The following is a 21,590-nucleotide window of genomic DNA, read 5'->3' on the forward strand; positions in this document are numbered from 1 at the left end:
TAATTTATGGATTGCTGGGGAAAAATTATGTTTTTAATAAATAAATGCAAATTAAAATTTCACCAAGCTCCAGGAGATGAATGAATACTTTTTTCACAGTCATTATTATTGGCTTTTGCCTCATACCCCATGGAAATTACTCTTACTAAAACCAGCATTGTCCTGCTTGATTGCCAGATAGAATGGCTTATTTTCAGGCCTCATTTTTATTACTTTCCATTTTTTCTCTGTGTCATTCAACTGCTGGCCACCCCTGATTTTTCTTAATTTTATTTATATTTTAAGTGCTTCCATATTCACATAGTTCAAAATTCAAAAAGCTTCCCTCTTTTCTAGTCTCCAAGCTATCTTAGTTTCTCTTTGTAGGGATCACCCGTTTTCAATTTATGTATTCTATAAGAGATATTTCATCAAAGGAAAGCAATTCTGTATATATACACATATATATGCAAGTATATACATATACATACATAAATACACAGCTCTTATTTACACAAATGATAACACGTAATTCACGGTGTCTACCTTTTTTCATTTAATAAATCGTGAACATTTTTCCGTAATAATAATTTCCTCATTAATTTCTATGGCTATATAATATACCCAATTTTTGTGATTAGTCCCAGTGGTGAGGATTCGAATTGTTTCCAGACTTTTGCTATCATAAACAATACCCTAAAAAGCTGTACATTCACTATTCTAAAAGCAGGATGGATAGGTTAAAGACTGTATTTACAATTTTGATAGATATTTACAAATTGCTGTCTGCAGAGACTGTACTAATTTACCTTCTCCTCACTAGTAATGCATGAGAATGGCTTTCTTTTCCTCTTAATTTGTAGGAGTGCTGTATTAGGAAAATTAGCCTTTTCCTTTGATGGGTTCCATATATTCTTTTCTCAGATTACTGTTGACCTTTTGATTGCTTAGGGTGGTTGGTATGGGGTAAAACTTTTTATTTGGTTGACTTTACCATTTGTTTTGTTAGTGTTTTCTGAGTCTTGCATCATAGTTAGAAAAGACTTTCACTAATCTACAATTATAAGATAATCCTCCAAGGTTTCTTTAGGTATATTTTATAGTTAAATTTGTTACATGCAAAACTTTGATCCATTTGGAATTATCCTGAGGTAAAGTGTGAGCTGTGTGTGTCCCTACACTACTGAACCACACCCCTACTTGTTGAAACTGTCCATCCTTTACTTCTAGAAACTATCCTTTCTTGATTTCCTTTTTAATGATGCCTCCTCTCATTATTGACATCTACTCTCTTCAACTCATGAAATGCCAAATGCTGATGCAGAGATTACAGTATCATATGCATATTTACCTATTTATAGAGGCTAGCATGCCAGGACTGACATGCTGACACTGAGGAGTTTTTGCCAATGGAAAGACAACTGATGATGGAGTTGTTGGATTTTTGTCCATACTGGGCAGAATATCATCCTCTTCTGCACTGTCCTGGAGACTTGGCAACTAAAAAACAAATATTTCTTACTAGCCAGCAGGCTCCCCTAAGAATGGGATTTCTCATTATCACTAAATATTTTTGGGTGGGATAGAACAGAACCTTAACCTCTAAAAAAACCTTATTTTCTATTGTGTTAAATGGAGACAATGACAAAGTTGTGAAAAGACCAGTGTCAGCAAATGTTTTCTGTAATGAGTTAGTATATATTTTAAGCTTTGTGGTGCATACAGTCTCTGTCCCAAATATTAAACTCTGCTGTTGTAGCATGAAATCAGACATAGCTATTTAAACAGTGAGCATGTCTATGTGCCAATAAAATTTTGTTTATAGAAAATGTGGTCCACCGGATTTGATCCATGGGTCATGGTTTGCTTACCTTTGTGTAATCAGAACAAAACAGAATTAATTCACTGAATGCTATGGGAACTCAAGCAAGTATTAAACTTTTGTGTATATATATTTCTAGTAAACAGCAATTCAATCATTAAGAGTTTATCTAAGTTTACATCAAAACATTAGAAAAAGCGGATTTATCCCACAGAAAATGAACTTACTTCACTGCTTTCTACGTTTTATTATTTTTGTTTTTAAAATGTCGCTACTATTGCATTTAAGCCAAAACATATATAAAACCTGAAATGATGGTAGAATTATATAAAGGATATAACCTCTAAAGGACCATGGTTGTTATGCAGGGAACACAGTAAGAGACTCAGCTGGCTCCTTTAGAGATCTCCCTTTACAACCTGTGTAGGCAAAAGGAGCCTAGATAATGATGTTACTTAAACATTCTTAAAGCATTTGTGTAGCCTTTTAATATTGGAGATAATGTAACAATATTAAGAAATGAGGGGCACCTGGGTGGCTCAGTTCATTAAGCATCCAATCCTTAATTTCAGCTCAGGTCATAATCTCACAGTTTGTGGGATCAAGTCCTTGCATTGGGCTTCACCTGCCAGCACAGAGCCTGCTTGGGATTCTCTCTCTCTGCCCCTCCCTTGCCCCTGTGTGCTTGCTCGCTCTCTCTCAAAATAAATAAAGTTAAAAAAATATATTAAATGAGTAAATTAAAAAATTATCCCTGAAGGTTAGCTCACTAAAAGATTTTATACTTCTATCAGTTGTCTATATCTATCCATTTTTGCATTAACCTTAATATTCTTAACATTTATATTTATATTCTAGAAATAGTCTCAAATTTGTACTTTATATTGTATTTGACCATTTATGAAGAACATCCTTATTGGATATAGGCTGCTTCCAGTTTTTTGCTGTAAAGATAAACCTGCAATGAAGGTGTTTGTGGAGACTTTTGGCTTCTTTTGAATTTCTTAGGATAAATTTCCATGAACAGAATTAATCTTATGGCTCTCAAATATTGCCATGATGCTTTACAAAAGGTATGATTCACTTATACATCCACTGATGTATGACTATTTCAAAGTTTCCACTGCTTTTTGTTATGGAAATTTTAACTTTTTTGTAAAAGATTCTGTAATTTAGAATATATCCATATGATTTACTTTGTTTTCCTCCAATTGCTAGCCAGTATAACTAACCACTTTTCCAAGTATTCATTCAGCCTTTAAAATATTTTCTTGCCCACTTTTCCCCTGTGATCTTGACAATTTTTAGTATTCCAGTAACATCTGAATGAGTTCTTCATATTATAAGCATTCTTTATTTGTTGTAAATATTTTTCCCCAATTGAAGTTTTTAGTTGTACGATTTTCATACTACAAAAATTATTTTATACATTCAAATGTCAACTTCGTGCTGTCATCTAATCCTTCCATTGAATTTACTATAGAGTAGGCAATAATCTTTTCTTACCACCTTTTTTTTTTTGTTTTTAAGTAGGCTTCATGCCCAGTGCCAAGCCCAATGTGGAGCTTGAAATCATGACCCTGAGATCAAGACCTGAGCTGAGATCAAGGGTCAGATGCTTAACTGACTGAGCCACCCAGGTGCCCCATCACCTTTTTAAATTTGCCTCATTACATACGAAATTTTAAATATAGACATTTAGCCTATTTCTGAGTTTTCAATTTGGCTCTACAACCATTACACTGATGAGAACAGCATGTACTGGCAGACTGCTTCCTACAGTACATTTTGGGTGATGTCTGTATAGGCTATCAATCCATGGCCTAAATACTAGGGATGAACACTAACCATACATAAAAATGAAAGATGTAAAAGTCAATATAAAGAGAGCAATTATTTCATGCATTTAAGACTCTTACCACTACTCTCTGGTTCTGCAAAGGTGTTGTACTGAAAAAATCATCATGATCATCTTTTGGCAACTGTTCCAGAAAATTCCTCATTTGCTGCTTCCTTTTAAGAGTTCCCACTTTGGCAGTTATCTTAATCATTTGCTTCTTATCAGCATCACCTATTTTGCCTTAAGAGTTAGCAAACATTTTGATAAGGATTCATTTATAGTAAGTGCTTTAAAGTTAACAGACTTTACAAAACCTAAACTGTTTATCTGTATTAAGTATACTCATCTACTATTAGTAAATCTCCTATATAGCAAATGATTTTTTCTATACTGGGATCTATGCAGTATGACTAGCCCACAAGATACTCATGAAGAAACTACATAAGATTAGCCAGTGTGAGGTGAAAAAGTTCTATACCCTGTGAGAAAGGTTACCTCCCATATTCCCCTTGCTGAATGCCTTATTGATTTTGCAAAAATATAAACCTTACTGGATTAGGGTAGGGATAGGATATGCTCTAAAGCTTAGTACAAGCCCTGTCATAAACCCTGAGCAGGAATGCGTACTCCTGGGGAGTACAAAAACTAAATTTATTTTGAATTTTATTATGAATTTCTAGAAGGTCTTTCCCAAGTGGCCTCAGATTACAATAGACTCTTTGAACAATAATCCAGATATTGGAATCTTTGGATCTAACTGCATATCTAACTAACTGCATCTAGTTTCCTAGAACAAACTCAAAGCACAAGGCTGCTAAGGCTACTATTGATGGAAGTAACTGTCTAGATAAGACTTAAAAATTAAATAATGACCTTTATAGTTATTTCTAGCTTTAACATTTTGAGAAAACACCTATAAGATGATACATAGATAAATATAAAATACATCTAGTGACTAATCAGAAATCAATACTGAGAACTAGGCAAAAACAATTTATAAAGATTACCATTTTGGCCTTTGGGATTAACTGGTTTTTTCTTAGTGACAGGTTTCTGGGATTCTTTTCCTCTGGGGTCTTCCATGTATTTCCTCTGGCATTCTTCAGCAGATCGAGAACCTACAGCCATTGCTACATCTGACCAGAAACCAGGTTTGTGCTTTGGAAAAGATGCAAAAGCACTATGGAAGACCAAAACCAGTTAAAGAACCAGAAATTCAAATCAATAAAAACTTCCTCCTGAATGCATACCACTAAATCAATGAGATTTATTCAGCTAAAGGAATCATTCTAGATAACTGTTTGAAAAGACGATACTATTATTTCCACTCAGTAACTTGAGTGCTTAAAATATAAAGGTGTAATTTTACATATCGAGTACATACCTTCTATTTTGTTGTATTCTATGAAACCTGAACAATCATCCCAAGTCTTTCTTTCAACATCTTTTTCCTAAGTCCACCTATCAGTGATTTGATCTTCTGGGGGACTCTAGCATGACTAACTTTTCAACAATGTTGCTCAAACCTTGCTGTTGCTAAGTATATTGGAAAATGAGGTCTTAGTTCCTATATACTCTAGGTTATAAATTCTTATTAAAAAGTGTTATTCTTGGGGCACCTGGATGGCTCAGTTGGTTAAGCGTCCAACTCAGTTTCAGCTCAGGTCATGGTCTCACAATTCATGGGATCAAGCCCCATGTAGAGCTCTATGCTGTCAGCTTAGGATCCTCTCACATCCTATCTGCCCTCCCCCACTAGTGCACACAGGCTCTCTCAAAACAAACTTTTTTTAAAAGTATTATTCTTGCTTTCACTCTATTATAATTTACAGAATGTGATGTTTTATATATAATTGAGGGAAATGAAAACTGAAAGAGAAAAAAACTGTTAGTCAATATAAGGTTGTCATCTAACTTAACAAATGAGTTACATTCTAAAGTTTATTTGTAAATATTTAGAAACTGGTACATGTATTTCTGCTCCCCTCCCTCCCAAATATATTTTACATATTGCAGTTAAGCTGGCAGTTCAGCCAGAAAAGATCTAATTAACCTATGCAGCGTTATTATGCTGGTAAATTTTTAAAATCAGCTCTCACTGAAATAGTCCTTATTTGTAGTGTTTGCCAATTTCCATATTATAAATAACTATTGTGGCTGATTTCAAGCTACCAACATGATGTCTCTGAATGTGGAATAAGAAATGTGTGATGGGACACAATTATACAGAATTTCCACCATACAGACACAAATGATGTGAAGAACTTAAGGCATATATAACAATAATAAAATTTAGTAAAATAATTAGGAAGTGATGAGTTAGGGTATTAATAAATTTACTTGTGAATCTGATCTTGTGAATGGGTACCAGGTGACTACAGAATACCACTCATTCCATGTATAAAAGGAAGACAAATACTTATTGTTAATGAATGCTCTACTCTTTTGCACATAATCATTCTACAGGTGTTCTAAAGTGGAGAACTAAAAGGATATGGAGGCTCAAGCTTCCATTTGTGTACATTGTTTTCCATTTGTGTACATCATTAATTTGCAAGTGTAGAACTGCTAGGACTATTTTTCATGATAAAAATACTTAATGCGGGGCACCTGGGTGGCTCAGTTGGTTAAGCATCCCACTTCGGCTCAGGTCATGACCTCACAGTTCGTGGGTTCGAGCCCCGCGTTGGACTCTGTGCTGACAGCTCAGAGCCTGGAGCCTGTTTCAGATTCTGTGTCTCCCTCTCTATCTGCCCCTCCCCTGTTCACACTCTGTCTCTGTCTCATGAATAAATAAGCATTAAGAAAATTAAAAAATAAAAATACTTAATGCATTTAATGAGAAATTAGTCTGTAATTAACACATCTCTAGTTTATCCTAGATTATTTTTAAAGGCAAATATAGTCATGTCACTCCAATTCTACTTAAAACTTGCTTTCATAGGTGACAGAGGAAGAAAAAAGCAACTTGCTTTTATAATTCCCTAGCATGAAAACCGAAGCATTTAATATGACTTTCATTGTTCTGGTCTCTCTAGTCTCATCCCGTACTGTTCGTCCCTCATTTTCTGTACTCCACTTATTTTGGCCTTCTTTTAGGATTTCTAAATGTGTTTTCCTCCTATCCACTTTTACATATGCTGCTTTATTTCAAATGAACTTATCATGGAAATTTGGCTTAAATAATTCTTATTTGTCCTTCAGATCTTAGTTCAAGTATCTGCTTAAGCTAAGTCAGATGTCCCTGATCTATATTCTCCTAAACTTAAGAGTGATTATTTGCTAACTAGGTTAAAAGCATGATGAGTACAAAACTGGGCTGCAACTCAGAGTCATTGGAGTTTAGATCAGAAGTACAAGCAAGCAGGGCACCTGGGTGGTTCAGTCAAGGTTAAGTGTCCGACTCCAGCTCAGGTCATGATCTTGTGGTTCCTGAGTTTGAGCCCCACATCGGGCTCTCTGTGGACAGCTCGGAGCCTGGAGCCTGCTTCAGATTCTGTGTCTCTATCTCTGTCCCTCCCTTGCTCACACTTAGTCTCTCTCTCTCAAAACTAAATGAACATTAAAAAAAAAGTACGAGCAAGCAAATAAGGCAGTAAAACAAGTAAACAGATTCGTAAAATCAGTCCCTTAAGATTTCAATTTAGTAGGTTTGCATTGGCAACACTTCACATTTTTCAGAAGTTCCTCAGGTGATTGTTCTGCTGTGCAGTCAGGATTAGAATTACTTTATGTTAAAAAAAGGAGCATTATATCCCAATTGAGTGGGTAGCAGGAATACGTGATGACAAAGAAAGGTTACAGGGAAGAGGTGACTGATATGTGAGGGAAAATTTGAAGGATGGATAAAATATAACAGTTGAAAATGAGGCAACAGTATTGACAAAGAAATGAAGATGAGGAGACAGGACATAAGGTTAGGGAATAGACAGTAGTTCATATTTATAGTATGGTAAATTTCAAAGGAACGGCTGCAGATTAGAGCTTTGAAAAAACTAGAGAGCCCAAACCCAAGCTTGCCATATCTAAATATTTTAGTACTATGCAGTCTAGGCACCTTAACATATTTTTTTTTAAGTTAACATAGAGTAAATGGTCTTTTTGCATATGGTTCTATGAATCTTAATGGATAAACAGATTTGTAGAGCCATGATCAGTTAGGATACAGAACTGTTCCATTACACTGAAAAAAATTCCTAGTGCATCCTCTTTGTTGTTGTCCACCACTATAATCACCAGCAATTGCTGATCTCTTTTCTTAGTTTTTTCTTTCCAGAATGTGATATAAATGGAATCATACAGTATGTAACCATTTGATCTGGCTTTTTCCACTTGGCATAATGCCTTTAAAATTCATTCAAGTTGTTACACACACCAATAGTTCTTACTTTTTATTACACAGTCGCCCATTCATTTAAGAGTGTACCATGGTTTATGTAGAAAGTTCCATGGAAACCAACAGAACTGAGCTCTATAAAACCACCATATAAAGTTGTTTGTGAACTTTTGTGCTCACACCACAAGTTATGATATATTTTCATTTCTGTTCAGCATTTTTTTTTCTCTTGAGACTTTGTCCTTTTTGACCCATGGATTATTCACAAATATGTTATTTAACTTTCAACTGCTTGGAAATGTTCCTTTGATTTTTCTTTTATTGATTTGTAGTTTAATTCAACTGTGATGAGCGAATACCCTCTGTATGACTTCAGTTATTTTAAATTTGTTAAGGTTTGTTTTGTGACCTAGTCAATGTTCTATCTGGTGAATGATCCATCTACCCTTGGGGAAAAAATGTATTTCTTTCCCTATTGTTGAATGGAATGTTACACAAATGTTGATTAGATAGTTGGTTGATGGTGGTGTTCAGTTCTTGTATCCTTGCTAGTTTTGTCTACTAGTCAACCATTACAAAAGAAAAGCATTGAAGTTTCCAACTATAAATGTAGTTTTAACTTTTCAGTTCAGTTGTTTCCTTTTAGTTATGTCAGATTTTGATTCATGTATTTTGAGGGTTCGCTGCATATACATTTAGGATTGCTCTCTTCCTGGTGAACTCACAGTTTTGTAATGTTCTTTATCCTTGATAATTTTCTTTGTACTGAAATCTTTGATAGGGTACAGCCACTCCAGCTATGAGTGTGCGTGGTATTTTTCTACCCTTCTACTTGTAACTTATCTATTCATATTTGAAGTGAGTTTCTTTTACATGGTAATAAAATGGAATGTTTTTAAATTCATTCCGACAATCTGTTTTTTAAATGGTGCATTTAGATCTCTAACATAATGTTTGGATTCAGGTCAACCATTTTATTTGCTTTCTGTTTTGTTTCCTATTTCTCTATTTCTTTTCTGTATTCTTTTTTTTTTTTTTTTTAGTATTTTATCTATTGTATATAAAAAAAATCTTTGTAGTTTTTAGTAGCTGCTCTAGTGATTACTACAAACATACTTAACAGTATTTTACTGTATTTTAGTAGTTGCTCTAGTGATTACTCCATACTTAAGTTTTTTACTGCTTCAAGTGGAATGTAAAAATTTACCATCTTCTCCATTCTTCTTTATGTTGTTATGTATTAAATTTACATATATTGAAAACCCCACCATACAATGTTAATATTTGCTTTCAGCCATTAAACATTTTAAAGAACTCAAGAGAACAATTATATATCTAGATACCATTTCTCTTGCTATTCCTTCATACCTGATACTGACTGCCTCCTTCCTCTGTCCTCTCCATTCTGTTATTGAGCCTATCTAGTAAGTTTTATATTTTGATTATCCTATTTTTCCAGTTCTAAAATTTCCATTTGATCCTTCTTTTTATCTTCTATTTCTCTCTGAGATTTTCTAAATTTCTGTTCTTTTCAAGAATGTATGCTCTTAGTTCCTGGAGTTTTCCTTTTTCTTTTTTTTTTTTTTTTTTGACTAGAGAAGTCTGTGTCTTTATTGGCTAAACAGGCTACTTGGGAGAGATGAAACAGGAGGAGTAGGTAGCCCAGATGCTGGGCCTGTCCTGCTTCAAAGGCTTGTAGGTGGTGAAGAACTTGCCCAGGTAGTGGTCAATCACCTTGGGCTTAATTTCCACCTGGTTGAAGGTCTTGGCATTGTAGACAGCCACCACACTGCCCACCACCTTGGGCAGGACGATCATGTTCCACAGGTGCTTCTTAATCACCTCGGACTTCTCCATGGGGAGAGCATCCTTCTGAGGCTTCCTCTGCAAACTTCCATTCAGCTGCCACCACTGCACAGCCCCATACAGCTGCATCAACGGCTTGTAAGACGCGTCCAGCAGCTGGTCTAGATCCACACCGTGGTATGAGAACTTATGGGAAGGTGCGCTTCTTCTTCTGCTCTACTTCTGCCATCTTGTCAGCCTTTTTTCTGAAGCAATTTTATATACCTGCTTCAGAATCTTGTCAGGTAATTTCAACATCTGTGTCATCCTAGCAATGGCATCTGTTCTTTTTTTTCCTATGAGAGTTAAAAATTTTCCGGGTTCTTCATATACTGACTAATTTTGGATTATTTCCTAGGCATTTAAAAATACTATAAAACTCTGGGTCATGTTTATATCCTATGGAGAATGTTAATATTTTTGTTTTAGCAGGCAATCAACCTGGTTGTAACAACTATAAATTCTAGTCAATCTTTTGTGGTTGCAGTTTCAGTATCAGTTCCATTTTTAAAGTTCTGCAGTGATATTAAAATATTCTGTGTAGGAGACACTGAGTGGCTGGCTTGGAAACTGGGGGCCAGTTTACCTCTTAGTTCAGTTGTCAGTCTTGGGTATGCTGTTTAGGATCAAATCCTTAAATGCTCAACTCAGGAGTGAGATCTAAAATTCATAAACAACTTTATATAAGGTTGTTTTCCCTAGATTTTCCCTTTGCAACTTTTAGTTCCCCAGGATTCCTGTTTTTGGTTCTTTGGCAGAAAGCTAGGGCTTTAGTTACCCAACTCTGGAGTACATATCACACAACTGCATCTTTCTGCAGTGTCAAGCACAAAAGACAGAAAAAGAAACATGTAACACAAGTTGCCCTACACTTTCTGAGTCCTATATTCCAGAAGAGAAGGTTTCCTACTTTCAGAGTTTTAGGTGCATATGGGCTCCATATGCTGCTGTGATTTTTACCCCTGCAGGACTGTATGCAGACTGGGCCATAAGAGAAAGGAGAAAAGAAAAAGAAAACTGGGGATTTCTTTCACTGTTTCTGAGTGTTAGTAGTCCCCTTCCCTCTTCCTCAAGCCAAAAATATAAGGCTTTTCTTTGAACTCTCTTAGTCATGCCTCAGCAACAACTTCTAACTTTTAAGTGGCCTTAATCTAGGTTAAGGAACACCAGAGGAAAACTGGAAATCTGCCCCCACTTCAGTGTTACTTAAAATTCTAGTCTTTCTGGGAATGCCTGGGTGGCTCAGTCATATTCCTGATTTCCTCATTTTACTGGGAACTGGAATCTTTGCAGTTCAGGTATTAAAATAATCTTCTTAGATGATATGGATATACAGTAAAGGTTGAGAACCTTTACTATAACGAAACAACAGGAGAGATAGCTGGAAAGATAATTAAGGTAAAGTATGATATGCTGTCAATTTAAGGCAGAATGATCTCCATATAATTTGAAAATGAGTAAGAATGCAGTGAAGGTTTCTGATGTTAGAATCACAACTATACATTAAAACTAACCTGGGGGCGCCTGGGTGGCTCGGTTAAGCGTCTGACTTTGGCTCAGGTCATGGTCTCGCGGTCCGTGGTTTCGAGCCCCGTGTCAGGCTCTATGCTGACAGCTAGGAGCCTGGAGCCTGTTTCAGATTCTGTGTTTCCCTCTCTCTCTGACTCTCCCCCATTCATGCTCTGTCTCTCTCTGTCTCAAAAATAAATAAACATTAAAAAAAAAACACAAAAACTAATCTGGAGAGGGGCGCCTGGGTGGCTCAGTCCATTAAGCGTCTGACTTCAGCTCAGGTCATGATCTCACAGTCTGTGAGTTCGAGCCCCACATCGAGCTCTGTGCTGACAGCTCAGAGCCTGGAGAGTGCTTCAGATTCTGTGTCTCCCTCTCTCTCTGCCTCTCCCCAACTCATGCTCTCTCTCTCAAAAATAAATAAAACTTGAAAAAAAATTTAAAGAAACACGAATCTGAAGATATATAAAACAGATCACCAGATGAAAACAACAAAGTACAAATACAAGGCTACTTCCATTAAAGTAGGCAGGCATTAAAAGTCTGAAAAAAAAAGTAGTGTCAAGAAAGGGTGCAGATGGAATGGTCCTGTGGGAAAATCTATAGTTCCTTGGGAACTAATTAGATTTTTTAATTTTTACTTTTCATTTTATTTATTATTTTTAATTTTTTTACAAAGTTAGACACGAATAAAAAACACTGGGAAGGGGTAACCCCCTCATCCCTAGGAGTGGGCCAGGGGGACAGAGGCTACCTGAGGTATCAATAATGATCAAGGAGTTAAACCTAGTTGACTGAAAGAATTCCATTTTCAGAATCAGGAATGTCAGACAAAGTAGATAGGCAGGGAAAAAATGTTTAGTTTTTGACATATTAAGTGAGAATCTCTGTAAATGAGATTTATAGAGAGATGTCCAACAGGCAAAGGGAAATAAAAATCTAAATATAAGAATTTAGAACTAAAGATACAGATTTGGGAATCCCTGTCCAAAGAGTAAAGTTAGAACTATAGAAGGAAAAGACCATTGAAGACTACATTATAATAGGAAGAAAGCATCCAAAAACAAGAACTATGGAGAAGGAAAATTATCTTAACTACCTGAAAATAAGAGAAGGAACACTTAAGAAATTAAAAAAGGAGCGTAGTGGCACAGAGATGCCTGAGGAATAGTGTTTCAAGAACACTGAAAATAAATTCCAAATATAAGGTTAGGGAGTACTCAAGCAAGTGAATCACTGAATGTAGTATGTTTCTATGCTCTTCACTCTGATCAATCACATCTTCCTTTCTACTAGATCATTTCCGTCAACACACCACCATACTCTGGCATGAGTCCTCTTACAAACAAGCAATCAAACATATGTCTTCCCTTATCTTCACATTCTTCTATTACCTATCCATTTTGTTGTCCCCTATCACTGCCAATTTCTTGTGTTGTCCACCTAGGTTGTTTTTACTCTTTCACTCACTCTTCATTGCTCAGCTATGTTTTAGCTTCCAATGCTACTGCACTACTCAAACTGCTTGTCAAGGCTATGCAGCCAAATCCAATTCTTGTCATACTTGGTTTATTACTAGCACTAACCATGAAACCTTGGATGGATCACCTAATTTTTGAGGTTATTTCTATTCTATAAATGCAGGGAAAAGAGCATCTTAAATAATCTGCAGGTCTGAATTCAGCTTTAAGGTTTTAAAACAGAAAAAATAACAATAAAATATTTCTTAAAAAGAGCAGCATTTGTCTATGTTAAAATATTTTCCACACCCTGAGGTATAAGTGGCAAATAAATCATACTGTATACAGTGTACATGGGATCACTTTATATACATTTCATGGGGAAATGATCACCACAATCAAGATAAATGACACATCCATCCCCCACAGTTACCCTTTTCGTGAGGGGGAGGGTAGTTGTCTTGAAATATTAAATGGAAAGAAAAGGTTAACTTTTCCTTTGCTCATATGCAAGTTGTAGAGATGGCCACAAAGTACCTAGTTAGAAGTTTTATCTGTATTCTCCCTGTATTCTTTGTATAAATTGTTATTTCTCTCCATGTGTTTTTGGATATTTTCCATTTTAATGATTAGAGGTCACTAAATCAGCCCTTTATTGGAATTTTTAGGTCTTCAACTGTTGTGTGGCCACTCTAGATATTTCAGAGTCAAATCTAACTACTTACCAATGAAGTTTCTGTAATTCCTTCTCATTCCATTCCTCATCCTGAATTAAACCAGGAAAACATTCAAAGGGATGCCTGTTTGTCTCATCAGATCTGATCGCCTCAATAACTGGAAACTCATTCCTAATACCAGACCTCTGAAGATTTTCTTTAGCAGAACATCTAGCTTTCTTTTGTTTGATATAAAATTCACTTTCACTTTCTTCAGTTTCAGATTCAGAAATCACTGGGATTTTCCTTGTGGTGTTTCTTGTGCTTTTCCTCAGGTGAACCACTGTTTCTTCAGTATTTCTTGCTGTATTTTTCTTAGCAACTGCAGCTTTCCTTCTAATTCCCTTTTCTGTTTCACTCTCTTCACTAGACAAATCTGATGAGGACTGCTGCTTGTAAAATGACATAGACACATTTTTTATTTTCTTCGATTTTGGTAACAACCTTGCATTTTTCTTAAAGTCAGAGGTGACCATTTGTTCTTTTTTAGGACTAGATATTTTGATTTTCTGGTTGACAGTGAGTAAATCACATTCACTGCAGTCTTCCTTGTTTTTACTTTCATGGCCCTCACTAAACTCAAATGCATTTTTGAAGGTTTTTGTGGGCTTACTGATCAAACTGGTAGTTTCATTTAAGTCTGATTTACTTTCTTTTTGATGCTTTGGCACTGCAAAATCTGTAACTGCTTTAATGGTGCTATAAGAGAGATTATACTTCATGCATTTTTGTTCTATCACTTTTTTAGATTTAAGTGGTGTCATTAAAATATAAGCTTTCTTCGGATTAAGAGCCATACATTTTCTTTCTTCGTCCAAGAAAAACGGTTGCCTTAAGGTCAGAATGTCAATGGATACATTCGATTCTTCAGTTCTCTCTTTAATTTCATAAGACAAAACCAAAGATCAAAATCTCAAATTAGCTACAAACAAAGCACAGAATTTTTTTTTCTAAAATAAAATATATATATTTTTTCTCCATAAACTCCATTGTACACACTACTGCCATTATTAGTTTTTCAGAAGCACCGGTTGATTCAGATTACTGCCCCTTCAATTGTAAACATATTTTTTATACCAACCGGTCCTTGACTTCTTAAAGTCTACTTAGTGTACATATAAGCTCCTCTGTCTGGCCTTCAATGTAGTTCTAATCTCTCACTGTACTCAAATGTGAACCAAATTCTATGTCTACTACACCACGGTTTTCCTGATTCTCAACTTTTCACTAATATCATTCTACATGGAAAGTTTTCTTCACTCAAAAACCAAATCACTACCTGCTTCAATTCCATTCTATAACCCACCTAATCCACATATTTTATCCTGATTCTCTTAATTGAATGAAAACTCTCCTTCAAATTTCCAGAATACTTTTAAATAATGCCATGTTTGACAATGTGCCTTGCATTATACTTAACAAATTTGTCTTTGAAGTAGACTGAAAAAAAAAATCCTTAATGGTATGAATTTTGTTTTTGCTTTTGGAATCTTTTTTTCTTTTTTTTTTTTTTTTTTTTTTCCGCAGTTAGTACAGAGTCTTTCACACATACAGTAAATGATAAATCAGTATTTGTTAAATCTTATTTAGGTGACATAAGAAAACCAGTAAGGTTGCAAAACCTTACTAGGTATGTAATATACGGAATGGAAGCTATCCTAATTAGGGGAATATGGAACTTGATAGGTATGGCCCTATTCTCATCCCCAGTGGTGGCCGTGGAAAGACATTTCTGCTGATTCACCCAAACTCCATGAAGTATCATGGATAACAAGCAAACCAGAAATTGAGAATCTTTATTATACTGTGTCACTAAAGAAAGCAAATTAAAATGAGAGAAATTCTCTAATTTGAAACTTAAGAAACCAGAAGCCAAACTAATTTAATTTCTAATTGTAAATTATCCAATTACAATTATAAATATATACAAATTATAAATTGTCACAGCAACCATCCTAGTTAAATACCTCAATGACCTACACATGTTACGTACCACTTTACAAGATGAATGATAAAATTAAAGACTGATGAGTAATGTTGAATGCTGGGGAGAAAAGAAGCCACTAAATTATAATTCATGGAAAAGTGGTACTGATAAAAGGTAATCAAAGTTTCTGTAAGATTTCTCAATGGAATTATCTATCTTTGTGAAGGAAGTGTTTTCTTTTAATTCCTCATATAAATCTGACTCAAATGTTTAACGGGAAATTTGAAAATTTTGAAATTTCTAATTTTGAACAAATCACTTTTAAAATATTTTTATTCATTTTATTAAATAATTTGAATGAAGATTCAAGCTATTCTGGATACTTTAATCTAAGTTACATGATCCTGATAGTCTAAACAGTATTGTCTTCCTCTCTACTTCTTTTAAACACTTATAAATGTTCTTCACTTTCACTACTTTCCACTTATAAGAAAAAATACAAAAAAATGCTACTAAGCTGATGGATTTAACTTAATATGAAATTTCAAACTTGCTAATGTGTCAAGAAAAGGTTCTTTAAATCTGTCATATAGGATTTCAATGAAATCATACTGGAAATCCACACTCACACATAGCTAAACTATGGCATTAATTTCATAAAAAGATTCATAGCCTTTAAACATTCCAAAAAGCATATTTAAAATGATATACAATTCTGTTTTTAACAAAAAGATTAGGGAAGCCTGGCTGGCTCAGTTGGTAGAGCATGTGAGTCTTGATCTTGGGGTCGTGAGTTTAAGCCCATGTTGGACATACAGTTTAAATAATTAAATAGATAAATAAATAAATAATAAAAATTATTTAGTGCCAAGATTAAGGGAGGCAAACCTACAAGTAAATACGTATGGTATGTAATGTAATGGATTTTTTTTACTAATGTAATGGATTTTACAGCAAATCATGCTGTATAGAAAAGCAAAACCCTATTGTACATCTGAAACTAGTAACACTATGTTAATTATGCTTTAAAGAAAAAAAAAGTAATTCTAAAAAAAACCCAACAAAACAATAAAAAATCCCCAGACATTTATAATGACTGTAATACTTAGTTTGCCATTTTTAGATTTGGAAATTTAAGACATCACTTTTATTATATTAAAAACATTTCAAATAAGAGCTGTATGCTTATTATAAAACCAATAAAGATATATCACCTTGCTTCTGACTTTTAATTATCCTTTCATTTGTTCTTTCACAATTTTCAAGTTTCTTTGAAGACAACTTTTTGTATGCTTTCTTTCCAATTATTTCCTTCAAAACAAAAAGTTAGCTTTTTAACAACTACTATCTATAAACATGACCTCAAGCATTTTCACAGTATGTATCAAGCATACAAGTATCTAGGTACTTGCCGTTCTACAAATTTCATTAGTGGAGGTATTTAGAAACTCATTTGCCAGAGCCTGAGCTTTGGAAGAACCATGTGGGCATCCACTATCTTAGATATTTCTTTTATAAATTTAATACATGTGATTTGTTAGGTGCAAACACACACACACACTTTAACCCTAACTCTAAGAGCTAACCTTTCTGTTATTACTGATTACAGTTTCCAAATGAGACACTGAGAAAATAAATATCAAGCAAGACATTGCCAAACTGATTGTTAAGTTGATACTTAACAAACAGATACTTAACAAACAAAATGATTTCTGATTTGGTCCCAAAACTTTTTAGTAGCATCACACCATCACTCTTCGTATCATAGGGTATAGTAAAAGTTTACCTGATTAGTTAAGTCATTTTCTCCTCCATTTTGACAAGTATTATGCATTTGGTCATCTGAGAGCCTTAATCGTGGTTTATTTTGGCAATTATCATGGCACACATTTAATTCTGGGGCTGCTGGCAACCTCCTGCGCTTACCATTTTTCAGTTCTATGAGTACAAAGATGGAGATTTCAATAAATTATTATATATAAGCTGCCTTTCCATATTAAAGAATTCACTTTCGAAAATATTATCTAGCAAGGGCTGTAGGTTAATGTTCATACTTTTTTCCAGCAGGGAGGGTGCAATGGGATGTTAGTCAGATTATAGTTTTGGCAAAGAGTGAACACAAAAAAGTTCTGCCAGCTACCTTTATAGTAATGGACATTCAAAAAAAAAAAAAAAAAAGAAAAATCCAGGCGCCTGGGGTGGACTCAGCTGGTCGAGCGTTCAACTCTTGATTTCAGCTCAGGTCATGATCTCATGGTTTGTGGGACCGAGACCTGTGTTGGGCTTTGTGCTGAGCGTGGAGCCTGCTTACGATTTTCTCTCTCCCTCACTCTGCCCCTCTCCCCAGTTCAGGCACATGTGCTCTCTCCTTCTCTTAAAAAAAAAAAAAAAAAAAAAAAGCTTGGGGCGCCTGGGTGGCGCAGTCGGTTAAGCGTCCGACTTCAGCCAGGTCACGATCTCGCGGTCCGTGAGTTCGAGCCCCGCGTCGGGCTCTGGGCTGATGGCTCAGAGCCTGGAGCCTGTTTCCGATTCTGTGTCTCCCTCTCTCTCTGCCCCTCCCCCATTCATGCTCTGTCTCTCTCTGTCCCAAAAATAAATAAATGTTGAAAAAAAAAAAAAAAAGTTAAAAAAAAAAAACAAAGCTGAATGCTGATTATGAGCAGACTGCACTACAGTTTTTTAAGTATTAAAAAATAATTTCAAGGCAGTACAAGTCAAAAACTGAATACGATATAAACTATAAACAGATAAATATGGAGCTCATGTAAGAATTTGCCACTATATCAGCAGAAAAGAAGAGACATACCCAAATGACAACAATCAATGTCGTAAGTGGTGCTGGCTCTTTGCAGAACATCTGTTTGGTTTTCTCTTGCATTATTTTTCGCTGATTTTTGTACGTCAGGGATAAATTTTCCAGTTTTCTGTTTTTGTCTGGCCTTTCTCTCTTTCTTTTCACAAGCCCTAAAACACAAGTGGAATATTTTTCCTTTAATTTTTATCTCAAAAAACTAAAACAAAAAAACTAAATTTAAATAAAGTCCCTCAGATAAAGTTTTATGCGCCCAGCAAAGATTACCTTTAATCTTACATTATTTAAGTCTTCATGATTCTACCTTTTCTCCCACAAAGAACTTAAGTATAAGGTCTTAAGTCAAAAGAATCAAATAAAACCCAAGTGCTTCCTACTCTATGCACTCTTACATCTCTACTTAAGCTAATCCTGTAAAAAAATTACAGGACAAATCCTGCCATTACCGATTTTTGGAAATAAATTTTATTTATTTCACCACATTCATCCACACCACCACATTCATTCAACTACTGTCTGTGGCTGCTCTTCTGCTACAAAGGCAGAGTTGAACAGTTGCAATAGAGGCAGCATGCCCATAAAAACACTTCCTATCTGGCTCTTTACAGGAAAAAACTGTCCCCCCCATTCTAAGTTATTATATTGTACTATGATTAATTAACTTGTATCACAGTATCCCCTATCAGTTCCTTAAGGGCGAGAATTAATCAAATTTTCTTTGCTTTCCCTGTGCCAATACAGTGTGTGCTAAACAACTGATATTAACTTCTGAAGGAATGAATGAAAGAAAAAGAACCAAGAACTTTACACTTATGTTTAATAGGTACACCCTCTCAAAGGGTGGGTGAATGAGGATGCTTCCTGAAATGTCAACACTGTTATTTTCCTTTTACATTTATTTCATATGACAGAAATTCTAGTAAACTATTGCTTTCTAAAAATCCAAGATCAAGAGAACTACTTCAAAACTGTCATTTGCAGAAAAAAAAAAAAGAAAAGAAAACCAATTTACATTGGTTACATGAAAAGATACATTTCATTTTATCAAATGAAAATTATACCTCAATAAAGTTAGTTTTTAAAAAGTTAAGGAGTACTTTACCTTAATTGTTCTAGAAAATTATCAATATGCTCTTTCCACTTTTCTGGAAAGCCAAACATAAACTTCCTTATGAGATAATTTGGATATCCTATTCAACAAAAAACAAAAAAAAAATTACCTAAAAGCCAAAAAATTTTTTTTTATTAAAAATTTTTTTTTTCAACGTTTATTTATTTTTGGGACAGAGAGAGACAGAGCATGAACGGGGGAGGGGCAGAGAGAGAGGGAGACACAGAATCGGAAACAGGCTCCAGGCTCTGAGCCATCAGCCCAGAGCCCGACACGGGGCTCGAACTCATGGACCGCGAGATCGTGACCTGGCTGAAGTCGGACGCTTAACCGACTGCGCCACCCAGGCGCCCCAAAGCCCAAAATTTTAAAGACATGTAATTGGTTCACTAAGTCATTAAAAACATATACACTTATTGCTAACTGTGCGCCAGGCACAGCCACAAATACTAAGGATTCATCAGTCAACAAAATGAAACAAAAATCCCTGCCTTCATGGAACCTGCCTTTTCATGTCAAACAGAAAGCAAACCAATAAACATACATTTTTTTTTTGTTAGATGGTCATCAATGCTATGGAGAAAAATTATGCACTTAATGGGTCAAGGAGTATTAGTGTATTTATGCTGAGGGAGGAAAGGGAAGCAGATTGCACTTTTAAAAGACAGAGAGGTTCTTACTGAAATAGCATCATTTGAGTAAAGCTCTGAAGGACATGAGGTAGTGAGTTTAATATGGGATTAAAACACTGGAAGCAAAAGGGATAAAGCAAAAGGCTATGGTAAGTGTGTGCCTGGCCTGTCTGTAAAAATTAGTGCAGATGGAGCAGAGTGAAGAAAGGCTAGTACTAGGAGGCTCTTCAGAAGGGAATAGGAACAGTGGAGGAACAAGAAAGATAAGGCCTTGTGGTTACTTCATGACCTAGTCTTTGACTTTGGGTGAAATGGGAAGCTATATAAAGATTGTGAGCAGAGGAGCCACAGGATTTGACTCACTTTAACAGGACTGTATTAGCTGCTATTTTGAGAAGTCTGTGGAAGTAAAAGTAAAGAAATAACGAGACCAGTTAGGATTTTGTAATCATTCAGACAAAAGATAAGGGAGATGTATATACCATAGAGGTCAGCAGAGGCCTGGGTTCTGGATATATTTTTGGAGATAATGCCAATAGGATGTACCTACCCACTAGATGTGGGTGTGAGAGAAACAGGATTTAAGATGTCTCCAAGGATTCTAGCTAGCCACTGGAAACAAAGAAAGGGGGAAGACCATTAAACAGATTTCAGGGAGATCAGGTTTTAGACACATGAAGTTTGAGATGCCTGTAAATATCCTAGTGGAGATGTCAAATGGGCAGATGGAAAATGAGTTGGGTGGCTTGAGGAGTATTTTTGGTAAGAGACATAAATTTGGCATTTGTCATCATATAGATGAAATTTAAAGCCTAAAAGAAATCAACACAGCACTGAGTGTGGAAAGAGCTTTAGTCTATCCTATTATTCAGAGGCAAAGAAGAAAGAGCAAAATAAGCAAATAAACTAAGAAGGAACAGGAAGTGAGGTGGCATGAAAATTGGAATATGGTGTTCCAGAAGGCAAATAAGGAATTAAAAGGGGGTAAGTGTGATTAAGTGCAGTAAACATATATTGGATTTAACAATGTGGGGGCCACTGGTAACTGTGATAAGGGCTGTTTGGTAAAGATTTGGGGTTTAAGGCATGATTAAAGAGAATTTTTTAAAAGTGGGAAAGAATTCAAGGAATTAGATATAACAAATCTTCTGAGTTGTTTTGCTGTAAATAAGAGCAAACAGTGGCTGAAATAAGTGGAGTTAAAAGAATTTTTTTTGTTTGTTTTTGTTTTGACAGGAGAAGGGAGAATTACTAGAGCGATATCCTTGAGTAAGAGAAAAAATGAGAAATAAAGTACAAATGGAGAGGCTGACAAAGACAGAACATGAACAGTTCATTCATAACAAAAACAGATATAGATGCAAGCAGGTCAGTTAGGTGATGGTGAAGTTCTCTTCTGATTGTTTCTATTGCTAAGGTGCTCCCCTCCCTGCCACCTCCCCTGTGAGTGGGAGAAAGGAGGTATTGAAAATTTGTAAAAATATGCAGTAGTCACTAAGGAGGATGGGAGAGTGAATGCATTAGGGAAATGTGGTAGGACACCAAATGGCACTAAGAGACCACAATTTTTGCTGGTAATCACCATCTTAAAGTAGAAT

General features: G+C 35.4%; 1 protein-coding gene and 1 pseudogene across 10 annotated transcripts in view; both read right to left on the minus strand.

Annotated features, from left to right (window-relative positions):
* Positions 1-21,590, minus strand: part of MIS18BP1 (MIS18 binding protein 1) — a 57,175-nt gene that overhangs the window by 6,272 nt on the left and 29,313 nt on the right. For all 10 annotated transcript variants that reach the window (XM_047863801.1, XM_047863803.1, XM_047863805.1 and 7 more), the window contains 8 exons: positions 19,352-19,439; positions 18,244-18,401; positions 17,224-17,375; positions 16,652-16,748; positions 13,520-14,387; positions 4,649-4,821; positions 3,721-3,881; positions 1,331-1,479 (listed from right to left, as the gene is read on the minus strand). In XM_047863801.1, coding sequence (XP_047719757.1) covers positions 1,331-1,479; positions 3,721-3,881; positions 4,649-4,821; positions 13,520-14,387; positions 16,652-16,748; positions 17,224-17,375; positions 18,244-18,401; positions 19,352-19,439 — 1,846 coding nt within the window. The remainder of the gene's footprint in view (positions 1-1,330; positions 1,480-3,720; positions 3,882-4,648; positions 4,822-13,519; positions 14,388-16,651; positions 16,749-17,223; positions 17,376-18,243; positions 18,402-19,351; positions 19,440-21,590) is intronic.
* LOC125168633 (40S ribosomal protein S15-like) lies at positions 6,813-10,896 on the minus strand (annotated as a pseudogene).

Source organism: Prionailurus viverrinus, chromosome B3 (assembly GCF_022837055.1).
Source record: "Prionailurus viverrinus isolate Anna chromosome B3, UM_Priviv_1.0, whole genome shotgun sequence".
Taxonomy (NCBI): Eukaryota; Metazoa; Chordata; class Mammalia; order Carnivora; family Felidae; genus Prionailurus; species Prionailurus viverrinus.